Source organism: Gallinula chloropus, assembly GCF_964237585.1.
Source record: "Gallinula chloropus genome assembly, chromosome: 5".
Classification (NCBI taxonomy): domain Eukaryota; kingdom Metazoa; phylum Chordata; class Aves; order Gruiformes; family Rallidae; genus Gallinula; species Gallinula chloropus.
Window position 1 is genome coordinate 33,969,645 of NC_140090.1, and position 14,311 is coordinate 33,983,955.

At 42.7% G+C, this 14,311-nt stretch overlaps 1 protein-coding gene across 1 annotated transcript in view; it reads right to left on the reverse strand.

Annotated features, from left to right (window-relative positions):
* Positions 1–14,311, reverse strand: part of DRC11 (dynein regulatory complex subunit 11) — a gene marked incomplete at both ends in the record, with an annotated part of 112,685 nt that overhangs the window by 79,646 nt on the left and 18,728 nt on the right. Inside the window, one exon of the mRNA XM_084264574.1 lies at positions 5,443–5,624. Within this exon, the coding sequence (XP_084120700.1) occupies positions 5,443–5,624 (182 nt within the window). The remainder of the gene's footprint in view (positions 1–5,442; positions 5,625–14,311) is intronic.

The window sequence follows — 14,311 nt, forward strand, 5'->3', positions numbered from 1 at the left end:
AATAGCAAGGGGCATTTTTTTTGTAGGTTCCTGCAGGAGAAATGCCCTTACAGGGCAGTGGGCAAGAAGGGAATGCATTTTCCAGAGTAATGGGACATTGTACGGCAACAGGGTTGTGATTAAGGGGCTGATGGTGTCTTTGGTTGTATTCCGGGGATTTCCAGACTGGAGCTTGCTCTGAGAGCTGTCTCCACAGGGGTTTGTGGCACTAAAACTGTTTTTTAAGCAATTTTCCTACCAGCTTTCTCGTGAACTGTTGTCGTGTTGTGCAGAGACCGCACTCTGTACTCCTTGGTGACTTGGAAAGCACTTCTGGCAAGCTGAGGGCATGGATGAGGAGCCATACAGGAACTGAAAAACTACCAGAGCTCCCTGGATAGCCTCAGAGCACAGATTCTTCCAAACCCATAGGTCTGGCAGTAATGGGAGGGGGTGCCACTGCTTGGCACCACTGAGGTGTCATCTGTCTCCGTCCCGTTGGTGAGACTTCAGCTGCTGATGGATTGCCTGGCAGCTTTTCATGCACATCAACATCAACTTCATAAAAAGCAGTGTGTACAGAGCGTGACATGCGATACGGGCAGTGCCTGACACAAATGAATACTTTCCCTATTCTGTGGAATCTCACTCCAAAACCTCTCTCCCCATTCATCTTCTTCCTGCCTCCTCCTCCTCCCGCCCCCCTGCTACCTAGGGAGCCCTGCGAACAGGCGTATTGGCAGTAAGCTCAGCTCAACAAAACTGCCTTGTGAAAAAAGGGAAATATAACACGATTGCTTCCTATTTTCTTTCTCCTTTCCTCTGCATCAAAGCCTGGGCTGGCTGTCAGGAATGTTCAAAATGAATGAATAAAGCACAAGAGCCCCCCTGCTTCAGAAGGAGTCTCATTCACTCACCATGAAGCTTGGCCAATTCTTTTTTTCTGACAGCACTCAAGTCAGCAGGCAGAGCAAGAAGATCATTCAAAGCTAATCAGCAAAGTGTAAACCTATTATGAGAGCGCATTTACCCCTCGCCGCCTCCTTCCTCCAGAAAACCAATCCCCAAATCTGTGGGAATAACACAACGTAGATAGAAGTTGCTGGTGCTTAGATATCCCCTGTTATTAGGTCAGCGATGCCACTGATGAAATGCTCCCCAGAACACTGAGCAGCAGTGTATAAATCCTCCAAGAAATTCGGAGGGTAATTTGTTACAGCTAGAGGGCATAAGACATGTTACAGCAAAGCCTGTGCATTAGGCTCTCCCCTGCGATTCTTGAGGCAATCTCTGGTAATAAAAACCTCATCTTGATTTCTTATCCTTGGTAGCAATTTCTGTCGGGGAAGACTTTTCTTAGGCAAAGATCCCACTGTATCTCCCTGTATAGTAAGGAGATTCTTTTCCCTTCTCCCCACCCCTTTTTGGTTTATTTTAGGGACGACTCCAAGGAAGACCCATAATTTGGTAACTGTTGGTACATACAGTGGGCAAAGAGATGGGTTTTGCATATCTAGTGCGAAAACCAAACTGTGAAATTGGAGAGAAAATGTTTCTGGTCTGGAATAGTACAGGAAATTGAAAGTAAATCCCCCAGTTATGCAACTGTTGTATTTTAATATGAAACTTTTGTTATTAATGTCATGGTTGGACTCTGAGTCAAGTGATTGAAATCCAGCCTCAGAGGTATACAATGATAGCAACTGTTAATTTTGGAACACTCCCGCTCTACAAATCATATAGCTATCTTGAAAACAAGGTGGGGGGCCTGTGGGTACACTGTGTGATGCTTGCTTTAAAAAAGCTTTCAAAAAACCAAAACAACTTTCTTTCCTAGTATGGTGCACAGGGATGAGGCCAAATAAAAATCTGGATAGCCTTCTGTGAATAACTTGTTAGCTGAAGAAGAGGCACTTCACAGAAGTCAATACAGCAAAGAAGGATGATGGATGGTAAGGCTGTAACATATTTTTGTCTTCTCTGCAGTGGGACTGCTGTAAGTGACTGCAATGCCTACATTAAATAAATTAAATGGATTTAATCTATTCCTTTGGGTTTTGCTTTATTTTGAAGGTAGGTTCTAGGGGAATAAAGCATAAGCACGAGGTTTGGGTTGTTGAATGAGTGAAGCTACAGAGTGCCCTTGTGTGAGGGAACTGGTGAATATTTCTAGCAGATCTTAGGAGTGATTTAACATGTGCTCGTTGCTTTTGTAATCTATGCTGAAAGACAGTACCTGCTAATTGTATTTCCTATTGGATCCTTTTCCAACTGAAAGGATAAAATATGGAAGCTTGGGTTTATTTTTTTCTTTAGTGCATACAGCAAAATTTATTCAAAAGAGTCTCTGTTCCCCCCCTTTAGCTATCTGTTTATTTAATAGACTATGGAAAATGGTAAACTCTGTCAAAAAGCCTAGTTAAAGAATAATTTATAAGCTACATTGAGCTGTTGATTTCATAGACTGGCTGAGGGGAGAGCCAAAATCTATCCTGGCAGGTAATAATTAATGTAAACCTTGACACTTGAGTTCTGGCCCCTGTTCAGCAGGACCCAACTCCTGTGAGTTCTGCAGTGTCTCTGGCATGCACTGCACGGAAAGCTTGGCTCTGTGTGACACACACACACTCCCCATGTGTGGAAATTGGTTGGGGTTTTTTTTTTAACCTATTATGGCTGCAAGTGAACGTGTCTGCAGGGAAAATAATTTTGGTTGCTTAAATAGAGGCCTCCTGTGAAGAGCAGGATGGCAGACAGCTTGGCCTGACTCCTCCCAGTCCTGTAAATCACTGCATCACTCAGCCCAGATTCAAACAGACTGAAATATTGGGTGATGTCCAGCTGAAGCTGATGGCAGCTCTCCCACTGGCTTCACTGAATTTTATCTACTGGCCTGTTAAATCACCAGAATATTGGGATTTTTTATGAATGAGATTTGTCTTGTTTTAGGGATGATGCTGGACAGTTAAATTAAGAGAGTAACAGGGAGCACGATCACACACCCTGCCCCAGGCCTGTCACTGCCACTCTGCCATCAGAGGTGACATTGTGTTCTGGCACCCCATGTAACTGCACACACAGCATTTCTTGAGTGCCTAATAAAAATGGTCTGATTGAGCTTGAAACTGCTTTTTGCATAATTTTTTTTTAACATTGGATTGTTTCAGATGGCTGGGTGGAAATGTGACTCTGCCTGTGGTTATTTTACAAGGTTGGAGGGGAACTATTTTCTCAGTCTCTTGGCTGCAGCAGCGCAATGTGTCTGACTAAAAGGCTTACCTATAAGAGGTGGTGTTGCTGATTAAGTCTGGGAGGGAGGGAGTGTGTGTATATCTTGGTCCCATTTAAGATACTCGCTTGCTCAGGAAAAGCACATCCGTAAAGCTATGCAGGACCTGTTAATGTGGTGCTCATATTCAAACACCTGCTTTAATCTTTGCTAATTTTCAAGTCTAGATGAGATTCAAAACTACAGAACCTGACTAGACCACACCAGGCACCTTAAAAGTTAGCTAAAGAACAGCTTAAACTTGTTTAATCGTGTATTTATGTGCCGGGATACTGGCTATGGCTGCCTATAGCCTTGAAGTCTCACCTAATGTTGGGCCCCTGGGATATGAATGTAGCAATGAGGTCCCATTTCCCTTGCAAGGGCTGCTGAATAAGAAAGCTCAGCAGTTCTACTCCACTTGATGTCTTTGGAGTATTTCGTTGCTACATGAGACTGAGGTCGCTAGCCATTAGGCAGCAAGGGTTTTGATGAACTGCTCATTCAGCCATTCCTCTCCACCTGCCTTGATGGAATGATGACTTCAGCTTCATCCAAATGATCCCTTGGATTGGTTGGGCTCTTGGTTGGCTCTGCTGTTAAGGGTCTCCATGGAATGGATTTTACTTTTAATAACATCTCATAACTGTCTTTTAAAGAGGTTTATGGCTCGGCTTGATTCTCTGGGAGATTGACCGTTCTCTGCTAATCTCACATAGAAACTTTGCTATTGGTTCACACAGTATTTCAGTTAGTCCTCCTCAAGCTCTACAGTCAAGTTAATTGGACACGACTGACCCGTGTTTGAGACTTACTATTAAATGAGTAATATAAAGCAAAGGAAATAAGATCTTTCTGTGCCTCAGAACACACTGGGAGTTGTGGGGAGCAGCAGGAAATGGCAGCTCAAGATGTGTGTGGAGCGGGCCCTAGGAACAGGGTTGATTTAGGGAGTGGGGAAGGGCTTTGTGCCAACTGGGGTTTGTAAAAACCCTCTGTTCTTTCTAAAGGACTGCTAGATGGGTAGAAATATGCTGGAGTCTTGAGTGCCTATGAGAAGCAAAAGTAAGAGAAATAGATTGTGGCAGACCTGTGACAGTGCTATTTTTTGTTGGTGGGTTTTTTAAATGCTATGCTGTTGCATAGCTACCAAAACCTGATTATTCGAGGGATAAATAGAGCAGGATTTCATCAGAATGCATTTGTGTTTCCAGCCAGATATGGCCTGCTGAAGGCAGATCAGTACCCTGAAAAAATGCAGAGTGATTAATGGACATGACACCAGTCCACAAGACAAATATGAGCCCTGTAACGTCACCACGCAGCTTGAGACACAAAACCACTGGAAGTGTTATTGCAGAGCAGCTGCAACCTCTCTGCTAAATTCCAGAACTTCTGGGTGCCGCTTTCCAATTTGTTTTCACATATTAACCCACTGGATGGGGTATAAATCCTAGAAAAAATTACCTACATCACAAACCCAGCCTATGTTCCGTAGTACGAGGCTTTACAGTATTGCCACATTAGAACTGCCAGCCTCCAAACTTCTTCATCTAAAGTAAACTTCCTGAGAGAACTATAGGTGTCAGCACTCAGTTAAAAAAACATGTAAGTACGTGCTTAACTCTACTGAGACGTGAAGTTTCCCTGAGATCAGCAGCACTCCTTCAGTCAAGTTACATCTAGGGCAGTGTCTTGAAGGTCAGGCCTCAAGTACAGACGTACTTCAGATTCATGTTGGCTGCTGGCACCTGGATTGCAGCACTGGTGACGTGATGTGATTTGCTATAGCAAATAATTAAAGGTCTCTCTCATGGAAGACTGCGTTCTCTCTCGTAAACCTTATGTATTCAGACAACGGAAAAAAGTCAGTGTGCCTAAACTTTAAGTAGGCTTCTTCTCATTAGAAAGAAGCAGCCCAAGATAATAGGAACCTGGAGGTGTCCCCATTTTAATATCTGCGGACCTGATTCTGCAGTTAGTCTTTCAAAGGTGCACCTCTGATACCTGCTGGACTGAGCAAAGATGCACTAATCCAGTTTCCCCAGCTAGGAGTCCCACTGGTCCTACTTTGTTCTGTGTTTTGGGGCTGGGATCACCACCTTAAGATGGATTTTCCAATTAGGAAGAACTGCAGAATCAGTCTCCTTGGGACAAACAGACTTTCTAAGGGGCGAGTGCCTATCTGTGCTCACCGACACTCGATGAAACACTGTCCGATCTGATTCTGGAGAGTCTCCTGGATGTCGAGCCCCTCAGTTTCTCTCAGCTTGTACTTGATGTCCTCTTCGTGTCTTTCCTGGGCCTCCCCTTGTAGGGCATTTACTTGTCCAGCATTCATCTGCGAAACACTTGTCTTTAAGTGAGGAGGTAGGCTCTGGAAATGACAAGAGGGGAAAACAAAAGGTATGAATTAAAAGAAACCTAATACAAACTGGAATGCCAGGTTGATAGTGAATCCAAGCTTAAGCCTTAATTTATTTGTGGGAAGCCAGGAGAAAAAACACTAACCCCTGCGCTCATAAAAAGTGCCTGGATGCACACAATGGTCTATTGTTAGCGTTTCAGTATTAATTAACAACATTGCAATGTACAAAAACAGCCCTTCCAGTGTGGGATCCTGGGATCTCAATGAGACAGGTGAGAAAGCTGCTGTTCTGCAAATGCCAGCTTTATCCGTGTCAGAAGGGTGCCAGAGATTTTTTTTTTTGGTAATTGAATTTTCAAATGTTTGGACTTCCCATCGGTACTTTTTAATTAGCCAGTATTGTTTTTAATTTGTTCACTTAAATTTTTATATGTGCAGCTTGGTCAGTGGTTTCCTGGTATTTTGCTGCAGCAGGTCATGTTCCTTTAGGAAATCAACTTCCCTTGAGGAACAACAACAGCAAAAGAATAAACAACACCCCCACTCCAACACTGTAATAAAAATCATAGCTCCCCAAGTTTCCCATGATTTGATAACCTTGGCAAGGAGTATTTCTAAGCTGGTTGAAAGTCTTACAGTGATTTCTGCTTTGTGATTGATTTTACATGTGTCCTTTGAGAGAGACAAATGAAAGTCTTTCTGGTATGCAAATACAGAAGCAGGAAAAATACCATCTGTGTGGGTGGTCTGAAACTTTGTGCTTTTAGTTTGCAATGGTTGATAAAGCGAAGATGGTCCCAGTGCTTTATGAGCTATTGCTACTCTGCCAAGTGTAGAGAAAAATACACTTGAAAAATTAAGTTGTAAATTAGTGTTGGTGGTTGTTTTAGGTTTTTTTTCCTGGAATAAAGTATGTCCCACATACCTGGGAAGAAGCAATCATATTGTCTGATGATGTATGTTCAAATTGAAGGATGGAAAAGAGGGGAAAATACTTTGCTGTGATTTTTTTGGTAATATTTGGTGTGTTTTCCTCTTCAAAGTTATCGACTGTCTGGTGTATAGGTGGCAGCATATGTGAACAAAAGCCTGGGAGTGTTGGTTTGCTTAAAAAAACCCCAACCCCTTTTCCTGTTCTGCTCTGGCCTCCCAACTTCAGAATGTATAGAAACCATCCTTAAAGCAGCACAGCTCGGACCAATTTAGTAACATCCTTCTCCTTGTGCTGGTGATGTATTTTCTAGCATGCTCCAAGTCCTAATTCCAGAGGTCTCCCGCAAAGACACTAAAAAAAAGCTGCTATCAAAGGTTTGGCCAGCTTATATTTAAGATCTGTTAGTCGGTGTTTTTTTCTATGCTTCGACTGGGTTCCAAAAATCACGAACAAGTGCCAAGCAAATTTGGTTTCAGAACGTACACAGCAGGATTGCACACCATCCAAAACAAGCGCAGAGGCCCCGTTCAGGAAAGCAATTTACTGCCTTCCCTGCATCTGCAACGTGTGACTCGCACTATGCGAAGGGAATCGGTCAAGGCCACCAGTGAGAAAACATTTAGGAGGAAATAAGAGCAGCAGCCTGCTTTTGAAAGGTGGCTGCACAGGCTCTCTTCCTGACTATCCGACCCAAAATGTTGCCTTTCACCCCAAGACGTTAACGTCACTCGAGTCTCAGTTTCCGGGGAAGCTGAGTGTTTCCAATCTTCACCAGCACCTATTAGCACAACTAATATTCAGGCTATTTATTTAGATTTTACTGCTGTCTGCTCTACTGAGGTTACGTGAACCTCTGAACAACCAGATGTGATGATGCTTTCTCAGGGAGGCTCATTTGGAAACCAGAGGATGACCCAGGAGGTCTGCTTCCCAGATTCAGATCCAGAAACAAGATCCGCATTCCTCAGGCAGCTTCCCTTTCGACTTTGCTTCCCTACAGCAGTGCTCAAGGGACGGCTTTCCTGAGGAGTTTCTACTGCCAAGTGGTATCGGTGGCAGGGCTGCTGCCAAAGAGAGGGGCCAGCTAGAGCCCACCCAACTCTGCCATGTCTCTGTGTATTGCCATAGTCTGAATGGTGTGGAGGGCAACCTACCAAACTTCCTAACGCTGCTCACCAAAGGAAGTTGGGGAAGACCCATTCAACTTAAAAATGTTTCCTGTGGAAGATGTGTAAGAACAAAAAGGATAAGGAGAGAGAGATCTGGGAGCACAAGAAAGGGACTGACTGAGTACTTCCATGATCAAAGGTAGCTGTGGTTTAACGTTGAAGATGTCCTGCAGGGTGGGCAGAAGGATCCCCCTCCCATCTCCTTTGGGAAGCAATGAAATCAGTATTTGGATCTAGGTAACTTGGTGTGAGGGGTATGATGATGTCTCCAGCTTTAGCGAGGCTGATCTGCAGGTGATGGAGAAAGATAGGCCCCTCTATAGCATGCTTGAGGGTGAAATGTCATGAGATGGCTCACCAGGTGCACAGCTGCTTAGTGCTGGGAAGGGGCAGCTCCACTTCCACCTGAACTGCTGGATATGTGGTCCCTTCTGTATGGGCTCCAGCTCTCACCTGACCCTGCAGTGAACCATTTCAGATCTCAAAAGTGGAAAATAATCCTTTTTGCCTCTTTCCCACCTCTCTGGCCAACTCAGGTTAATTGTCTCCTGCTATAGTGAGGTGAAGTGTCTACCTATGGAGGCAGCTGAGGGCCAGAGCCACAGCAGGGAAGCCGTGGGCGAGCATGAGACCAAGGTGGAGAGAAGGACAGCCTGTGAAGCACCACAGACAGGAGAGCTTCTCTGCCATCTCTAAGCCTTTCCTCTGCTCTCCACAGTGGAGAAGGGAGCCTTTAATGATCAGCTACTCATCACTGTGATTTACTATTGGTGTGTCTTTCATCAGCAACACAGCCAGATGAGGTAAGAACTGCTTGAACAGGCAAGGATGTGTCTGATTTACCAAGACTAGAAGTAGGAGATTCTTGTTTTTAAATGAATTAATACAGACCATATGTAGACTTGGGTCCAGAGTCATGGAGCTGGTGTGGATGCAGCCCAGGTAGCTCAGATGCTGATAGTATCAAGGCTACAGAATATGTCCTAGCTGGTAAGCTCCAGCCTAGCCCTGAGTAAATATCTGTGCAACTACCTGTCTGAGCACCATACAGTCATCAGTATCTGCTGATACCAGTCTGAGCTGCACTTAAAGCCCAAAGGCGGAAGTACAGACATGACCCTATAGAACAGCTTATAAAAAGAAGTTCTGTTTTATTTGCCCTTCATTTTTTAAAAATTTTCTTTTCCGAAGACTGCTTTACTGCAAGAAAATAAAAGCAGCAGGGAACCATTTCTACCAAGAGTCCAGCTACCCATCTTCAACAACACACCAAAGGAATGAAAGAGAAAGGGAAAGTTGGTAAGACCATACGCTTATTTGACTTTTCTGCCCCCAAACCTACTGACTTTTGGTTATTAATATTTTCTAAATAACATTACGTGGAAAAGAGTTTGTTTACATGGAGAAAGAGGCCGTTGCTGATGTGAAATGTGCTGTTGCTTGATTGTTTCCATCGCTGGGGAAGCAGAGCTGGCTCAGACCTAGACAGCCAGATAAGTTGAGGCGGGAGGAGGGTTAGGCATTGGAGAGGTGCCAATGAGATAGGATGACATGGCAGGTACGGGAAGACTCTTGATCCGAGCGGCAGTCGGCACTGCCAGGCAAGCTGTTGTGATGAGTAGATATGTTATTGACAAATTACATCCTTTGACGTTGGCCTAGCAATGGACAGACAGTTGCCAAACCAGGGTCTCCTGTTATAGTGCAACAGCTTTGGCAGTAACACGCTCCAGCTTGGGTGGGTGAGGAAGAGCATGAAATGAAGAGCGGAACCAGCTGTGATAAATGAGTCCTGAAGGATTTGTGGCTGTCTAATGTGGAACATATGCAGCGTGCCCTGTTTGAGTGAAGACCAGGAGGCTGGTGCCTGTCACGAACTGAAGGCTGGCTTCTGTTCTGGGGGAGGAGAAGGCGAGCGGTGAATGGCAATGAGGAAATCATGCAAAGGTTACTTGATTTTTAAGTAAAACATTACAGGTGAACATACAGGTGGCCTGGCTTTCCATTCTGTCAGTTTGAAATCAATGCAGACATCAACAAAAAGGGAACTAGACTTGAGGAAAACACGAATGAAGAAATATTAAAACTTATGTATATATAGGCTAATAAGTAAAATGCACAGTCCTAAAAACTGCTTCCTGGGCCTCTAAGAACTGATCTAACTGTACTGAAGGGATGTGAATGATCAAGAAAAGCAATCAGTTGGTAAAGCATAGGTAGGAAGTGAAAGATGAACTAGCTGAGTGTGGAAGGCAGTCTTTGGTCTTCAAAAGGTGAGGGAGTCGAGAGCTTTGGTGGAGTTTGTGTCTTCTCGTCAAGGAGCAGGCTTCAGAAGAAAACATATCTGAAAAAAGCTTTGGCTATATGAGGAGGCAAGCTGTGTTTATAGCCCTTGATACTTAACGTCAGAAGACAAAAGCCAATTTATTTCTAACATCGCTTCTCTCGGTGCCTCTAATGTTTCTGCTTCTGAATCAAAGGGAGGCATTCTACAGAAAGACACTAATAAATAGCTTTTCCTTGGGGGAAGAAGCATTTTCCCATCTTTAAGAAATTTCTTTGGCCATGTGAAATTTAAATTTGTTAACTTGCCTTACAAACAGCAACTCATTTAGAAACAAATTGCAAATATTAGATGGAGACAGTGAACTTGATAATGCGATGCTGCCACATCAGTTGTAGAATAATGCATCTTAATGAAGGCTTCCCATGTGAATAAACCATTATACTTACAAGCTTTTCACAGTTAATGACCCAGAACTGGATAACGAAACTCACATTTTTAGTGTGGTCCTCTGTCAGCAAAAGTATACATATTAATAATTGATGTTGCTGTAAAAATAGGACATAATACGAAGATTCTGGAGTTTGTGGGAAAATAGGACTACATGGTCCATTAACTTAAAATGCTTATCTAATGTTTGATGGGCTTTGTCTTTAAAATCCTTGTTTAAATTAATAAGGCAAAATGGACATTTGTCTAAAAGAGAATTTTATTCCAACTCATCAGTCACAAGTATGCTGATGAGAGCATCCTTCGCTCCTTCTCCCCCTATCCTCGCCAAAGAGAATTTAGGGTTTATGAAAGCAGAAGGACCTACCAATAGAAGGAAAGAAGTTCCTTATGCCTCCCAGGTAAGCCAACATACTAAGTCTCTGTATGGGCTTTTTCCCTGACTTTAAGGACTGAATTGTGCAGATGGTTCTTCCCTAGCTCTCAAAGCCTGCCTTTCTGCTTAGTCAGCTCCTTCCAAAGCAGGCTGCTTTATTGTTCATTATAAAACACTTAGAGGTGTGCAGGCTGGCTGAACACGCTTAAGGCTACAGTTCTACATATAGGAGCCCCCATGCTGTGGAACTAACTGCTCTTCAATTGTTCCATCACGACTATGCTTACAAGGAAAGATAGTCTTCATTTCACTGAAATAAATACGTTGTGTTTTACTTCATGTTGTAAGGCTAACAGTCATATTAGGCCTGAAAGGTCGATGTACTGTGGCTTTTATTACGGGGTGCTTCATTTAGGACAGCTTCTTTTCTTAGACCTGAAAGAGCACAGCTGAACCACAAGCTGAATGGTTTTATGGGACTTCTTCAGTAAACATTCTGCTATGGATGGTATTGTCCATAATTGTAATGTTGTGATAGATATAGTGGTCATGGAGTATTTTGCTGTCAGTTGCCTGCTTTTAGAACTAGTAGAACTTGCTTCTCTATGGGGTTCATTTCCTAAGTATTTGTAATGGTCACTTATTCTCACTTTCACTACTGGTGAAGATAACTTTTCTTTTTTATATTTGGACTATTCAGGCAAGTAATTCCTTACTAGTAGACTGAAGGAATTTACCACCTAAGCAACTAAGGTCCTGGACTTGTCGCGACTGTTAACCTATTGAATTGTAAATGGTGAAGCAAGTTCTCCTTCAAAGTTTGGTATGGGAGTTCTTGCTTTCTCATTTCTTCAATATATCTGAAAGATGTCTCTGGCCTTCTGAAGACTGTATTCATATAGGTTCCATGGTACACAAATGGTGATAGCCATGTCAATTATATGGCTGAATTCCTAGATTAGGCCCAAAAAAAGGAACAACTAAGCAAAATGTATTGCATTCATTAAAGCTTCCCTGCTATATGATTCACTTCAATGGCTTTGCCAATTAAAGTAATTGTCATATGCATTCAAACAAAGTGCATCTAGTAAGAGGCCTTGTTAGGAAAATCCCAAAAATGGCTGCTTTGCAGATTTTATATAAAAAAAATTACACTCAATGCTTTTTAAGGAGATGAAGGAAAAAATTGAAGTGGCAAAAGCACTTATATTTGTGACCCTATAAGTTTATGTAACTCTGGTTATGTTTATTTCTGATATTATACCTGGGCACGCTGTCAAACTTCTACTAAAACCAGGGAGCACGCCTGGGAACCAAAAGCAGTGATTTCATTGTTAGCGTGACTCCAGCCAACGAAAGCCAAATTAACTAACAGGATTATTGTTTCCCACCTCCTTTCTATTTCAAGAAGGAGCAGGTTTAAAAATTCTCCTGAAAACAGGACAGATGTGTTATTGCTGTTTAGATGTGCATGCTTGCCAGGTGAAATAACATAGAACTGGGTGCTGATGTCTGAGAGTCATTTAGGTTGAAAGGAAAACCAGTCATTTAAATTTTGTCCTGGATAAAAACAGACCTGGTGTGCACCACTACTGTAACTGCTTTCCTGCTTTCAAGAGCTGAAGAAATATTTTTTATTTCCCTTACTTAGGGAGTTTGCAGCTGGTTAAATCCAGTATAACATTTATTTTGCCATAGCCTATAATGTTTACACAGAAGGCTATTCTGGGAAATGCTAATTTTTAATTTTATTTCTGTTTTTTTTTTCTTTTGGCTGGATGAAATGAATTATATTTATCAGGAATTCAAATAACAAGGAATGCTTGGCAGCTTGTTTTCTCAGATATAAATAAAAGCATTATCCAAGACAACATGCCTAAATTAGGGTATGTTTCAGAGAGGTAAGGAGAGAGCTATGTTTTTTAGTAAAGACAACACAGATCCTTTCATGTGAGAAGGATACAGGCGAAGGAAGAATGGAGGAAACACTATATGAGAGAACTGTAGATCAGCACGTATTGTGCCCCTAAACCTTTGGTAAGGGCTGGAGTTATGGAGCAGAACAGAGTAAGAGTGTAGATCTGTGACTAGGCCTGGGCCAGTTCACATGACCAGTTAGATCAGGTTGATGGCTAGTTTGTGCTGCAACCAAATGAAATGTGTGGGACATGGGGAAATGGCCAGCCTCTTCTCAGTGGTCTGTGGGGACAGGACAAGGGGCAATGGCCTCAAGTTGGAGTACAGGGAGTTCCACACCAATATGCGGAAGAACTTTTACCCAGTGAGGGTGAGGGAGCCCTGGGACAGACTGCCCAGGGGGTGTGGAATCTCCTTCTCTGGAGATATTCCAGCCCCGTCTGGATGCGCCGACCTGTGTGACCTGTCCTAGGGCGCCTGCTTTGGCAGGGGGGTTGGACTTGATCTCTGGAGGTCCTTTCCAACCCCTGCAATTCTGAGATTCTGTGAAATGGTTGCAGCAACGCCAACTGTGGTGCTTAATTACTTGACATCTTAAAAATGCTGAAAGAAGGTAAGTGCATTTGTACACCAGTTGAAAAATGGTACGTTATAGTTGGGCTGTAGTGGTGAAATAGAGTAAGGAAACTCAAGACAATTTAATGTGTTTTCTTGCCAGGTCAGTGTGGCTCAAACCACAGATCGGTATCTGGAATACTGGCTACAGTGGAGCTGGCAGTAAGCCGTGTTGTGGCAGCAGTGTGAGGAACATCAGAAAACAGGCCAGGATACAGTTATCAAGATCGATGTGCTCTTAGTGAGGCTCGGTTCTCTTTACAAATTAAACCAGTACTACAAAGTGTGATTTATCGGAGATTTAGAAAAACATGTGCTAAGGGAATCATGCTGTTTCTGCAATTAAGTTTAATAAATAATAATAATAACGAGCCTTTACTTTGGAGCCAAGAAAAATCTTTGCAACACAGGTTTCTACTCTGTCATCAAGCAGAAGATGAAACAATTGAATTCCAGAAAAGATACATAAATTTTTCTGAAGCAAGTAGATGGTAAAGAAAATAATACTGAATTAAGGAAAAGGCACAAATTTTGTTGCACAAATTTCTGTATTTTTTAGGCCTACACAAGTGAAGTTAAAAAATAAATCATTACTCAGATGGTCAAATGGACTAGCTCTTTTTGCAAAGCAGTTTTTATAGGAAAATAACAAAGACATTTTTAAAATAGCTGTAATCACACGAGAAATTATATTTACTGCTGTAAAAGTCAAGTCTCCTTTGGGATGGACTTAGAGTAATGGATGGCTAGGTCTTCTAATTTATCTAAGTCGTGCAGCATTAGAAAAGCAAATTAAACATATTTACACATGAAGATCAGTGGTCATTTTTTAGAGGGCTGACGTGATCATACATCAAAGGGACTTGACCTTTGGAGCTCCCTGCCTATCTATCAGTGTGAACCGATGTCTGCTGGCCACTCGCTTCCTTTGGAGACCATGGGGGGGAATGC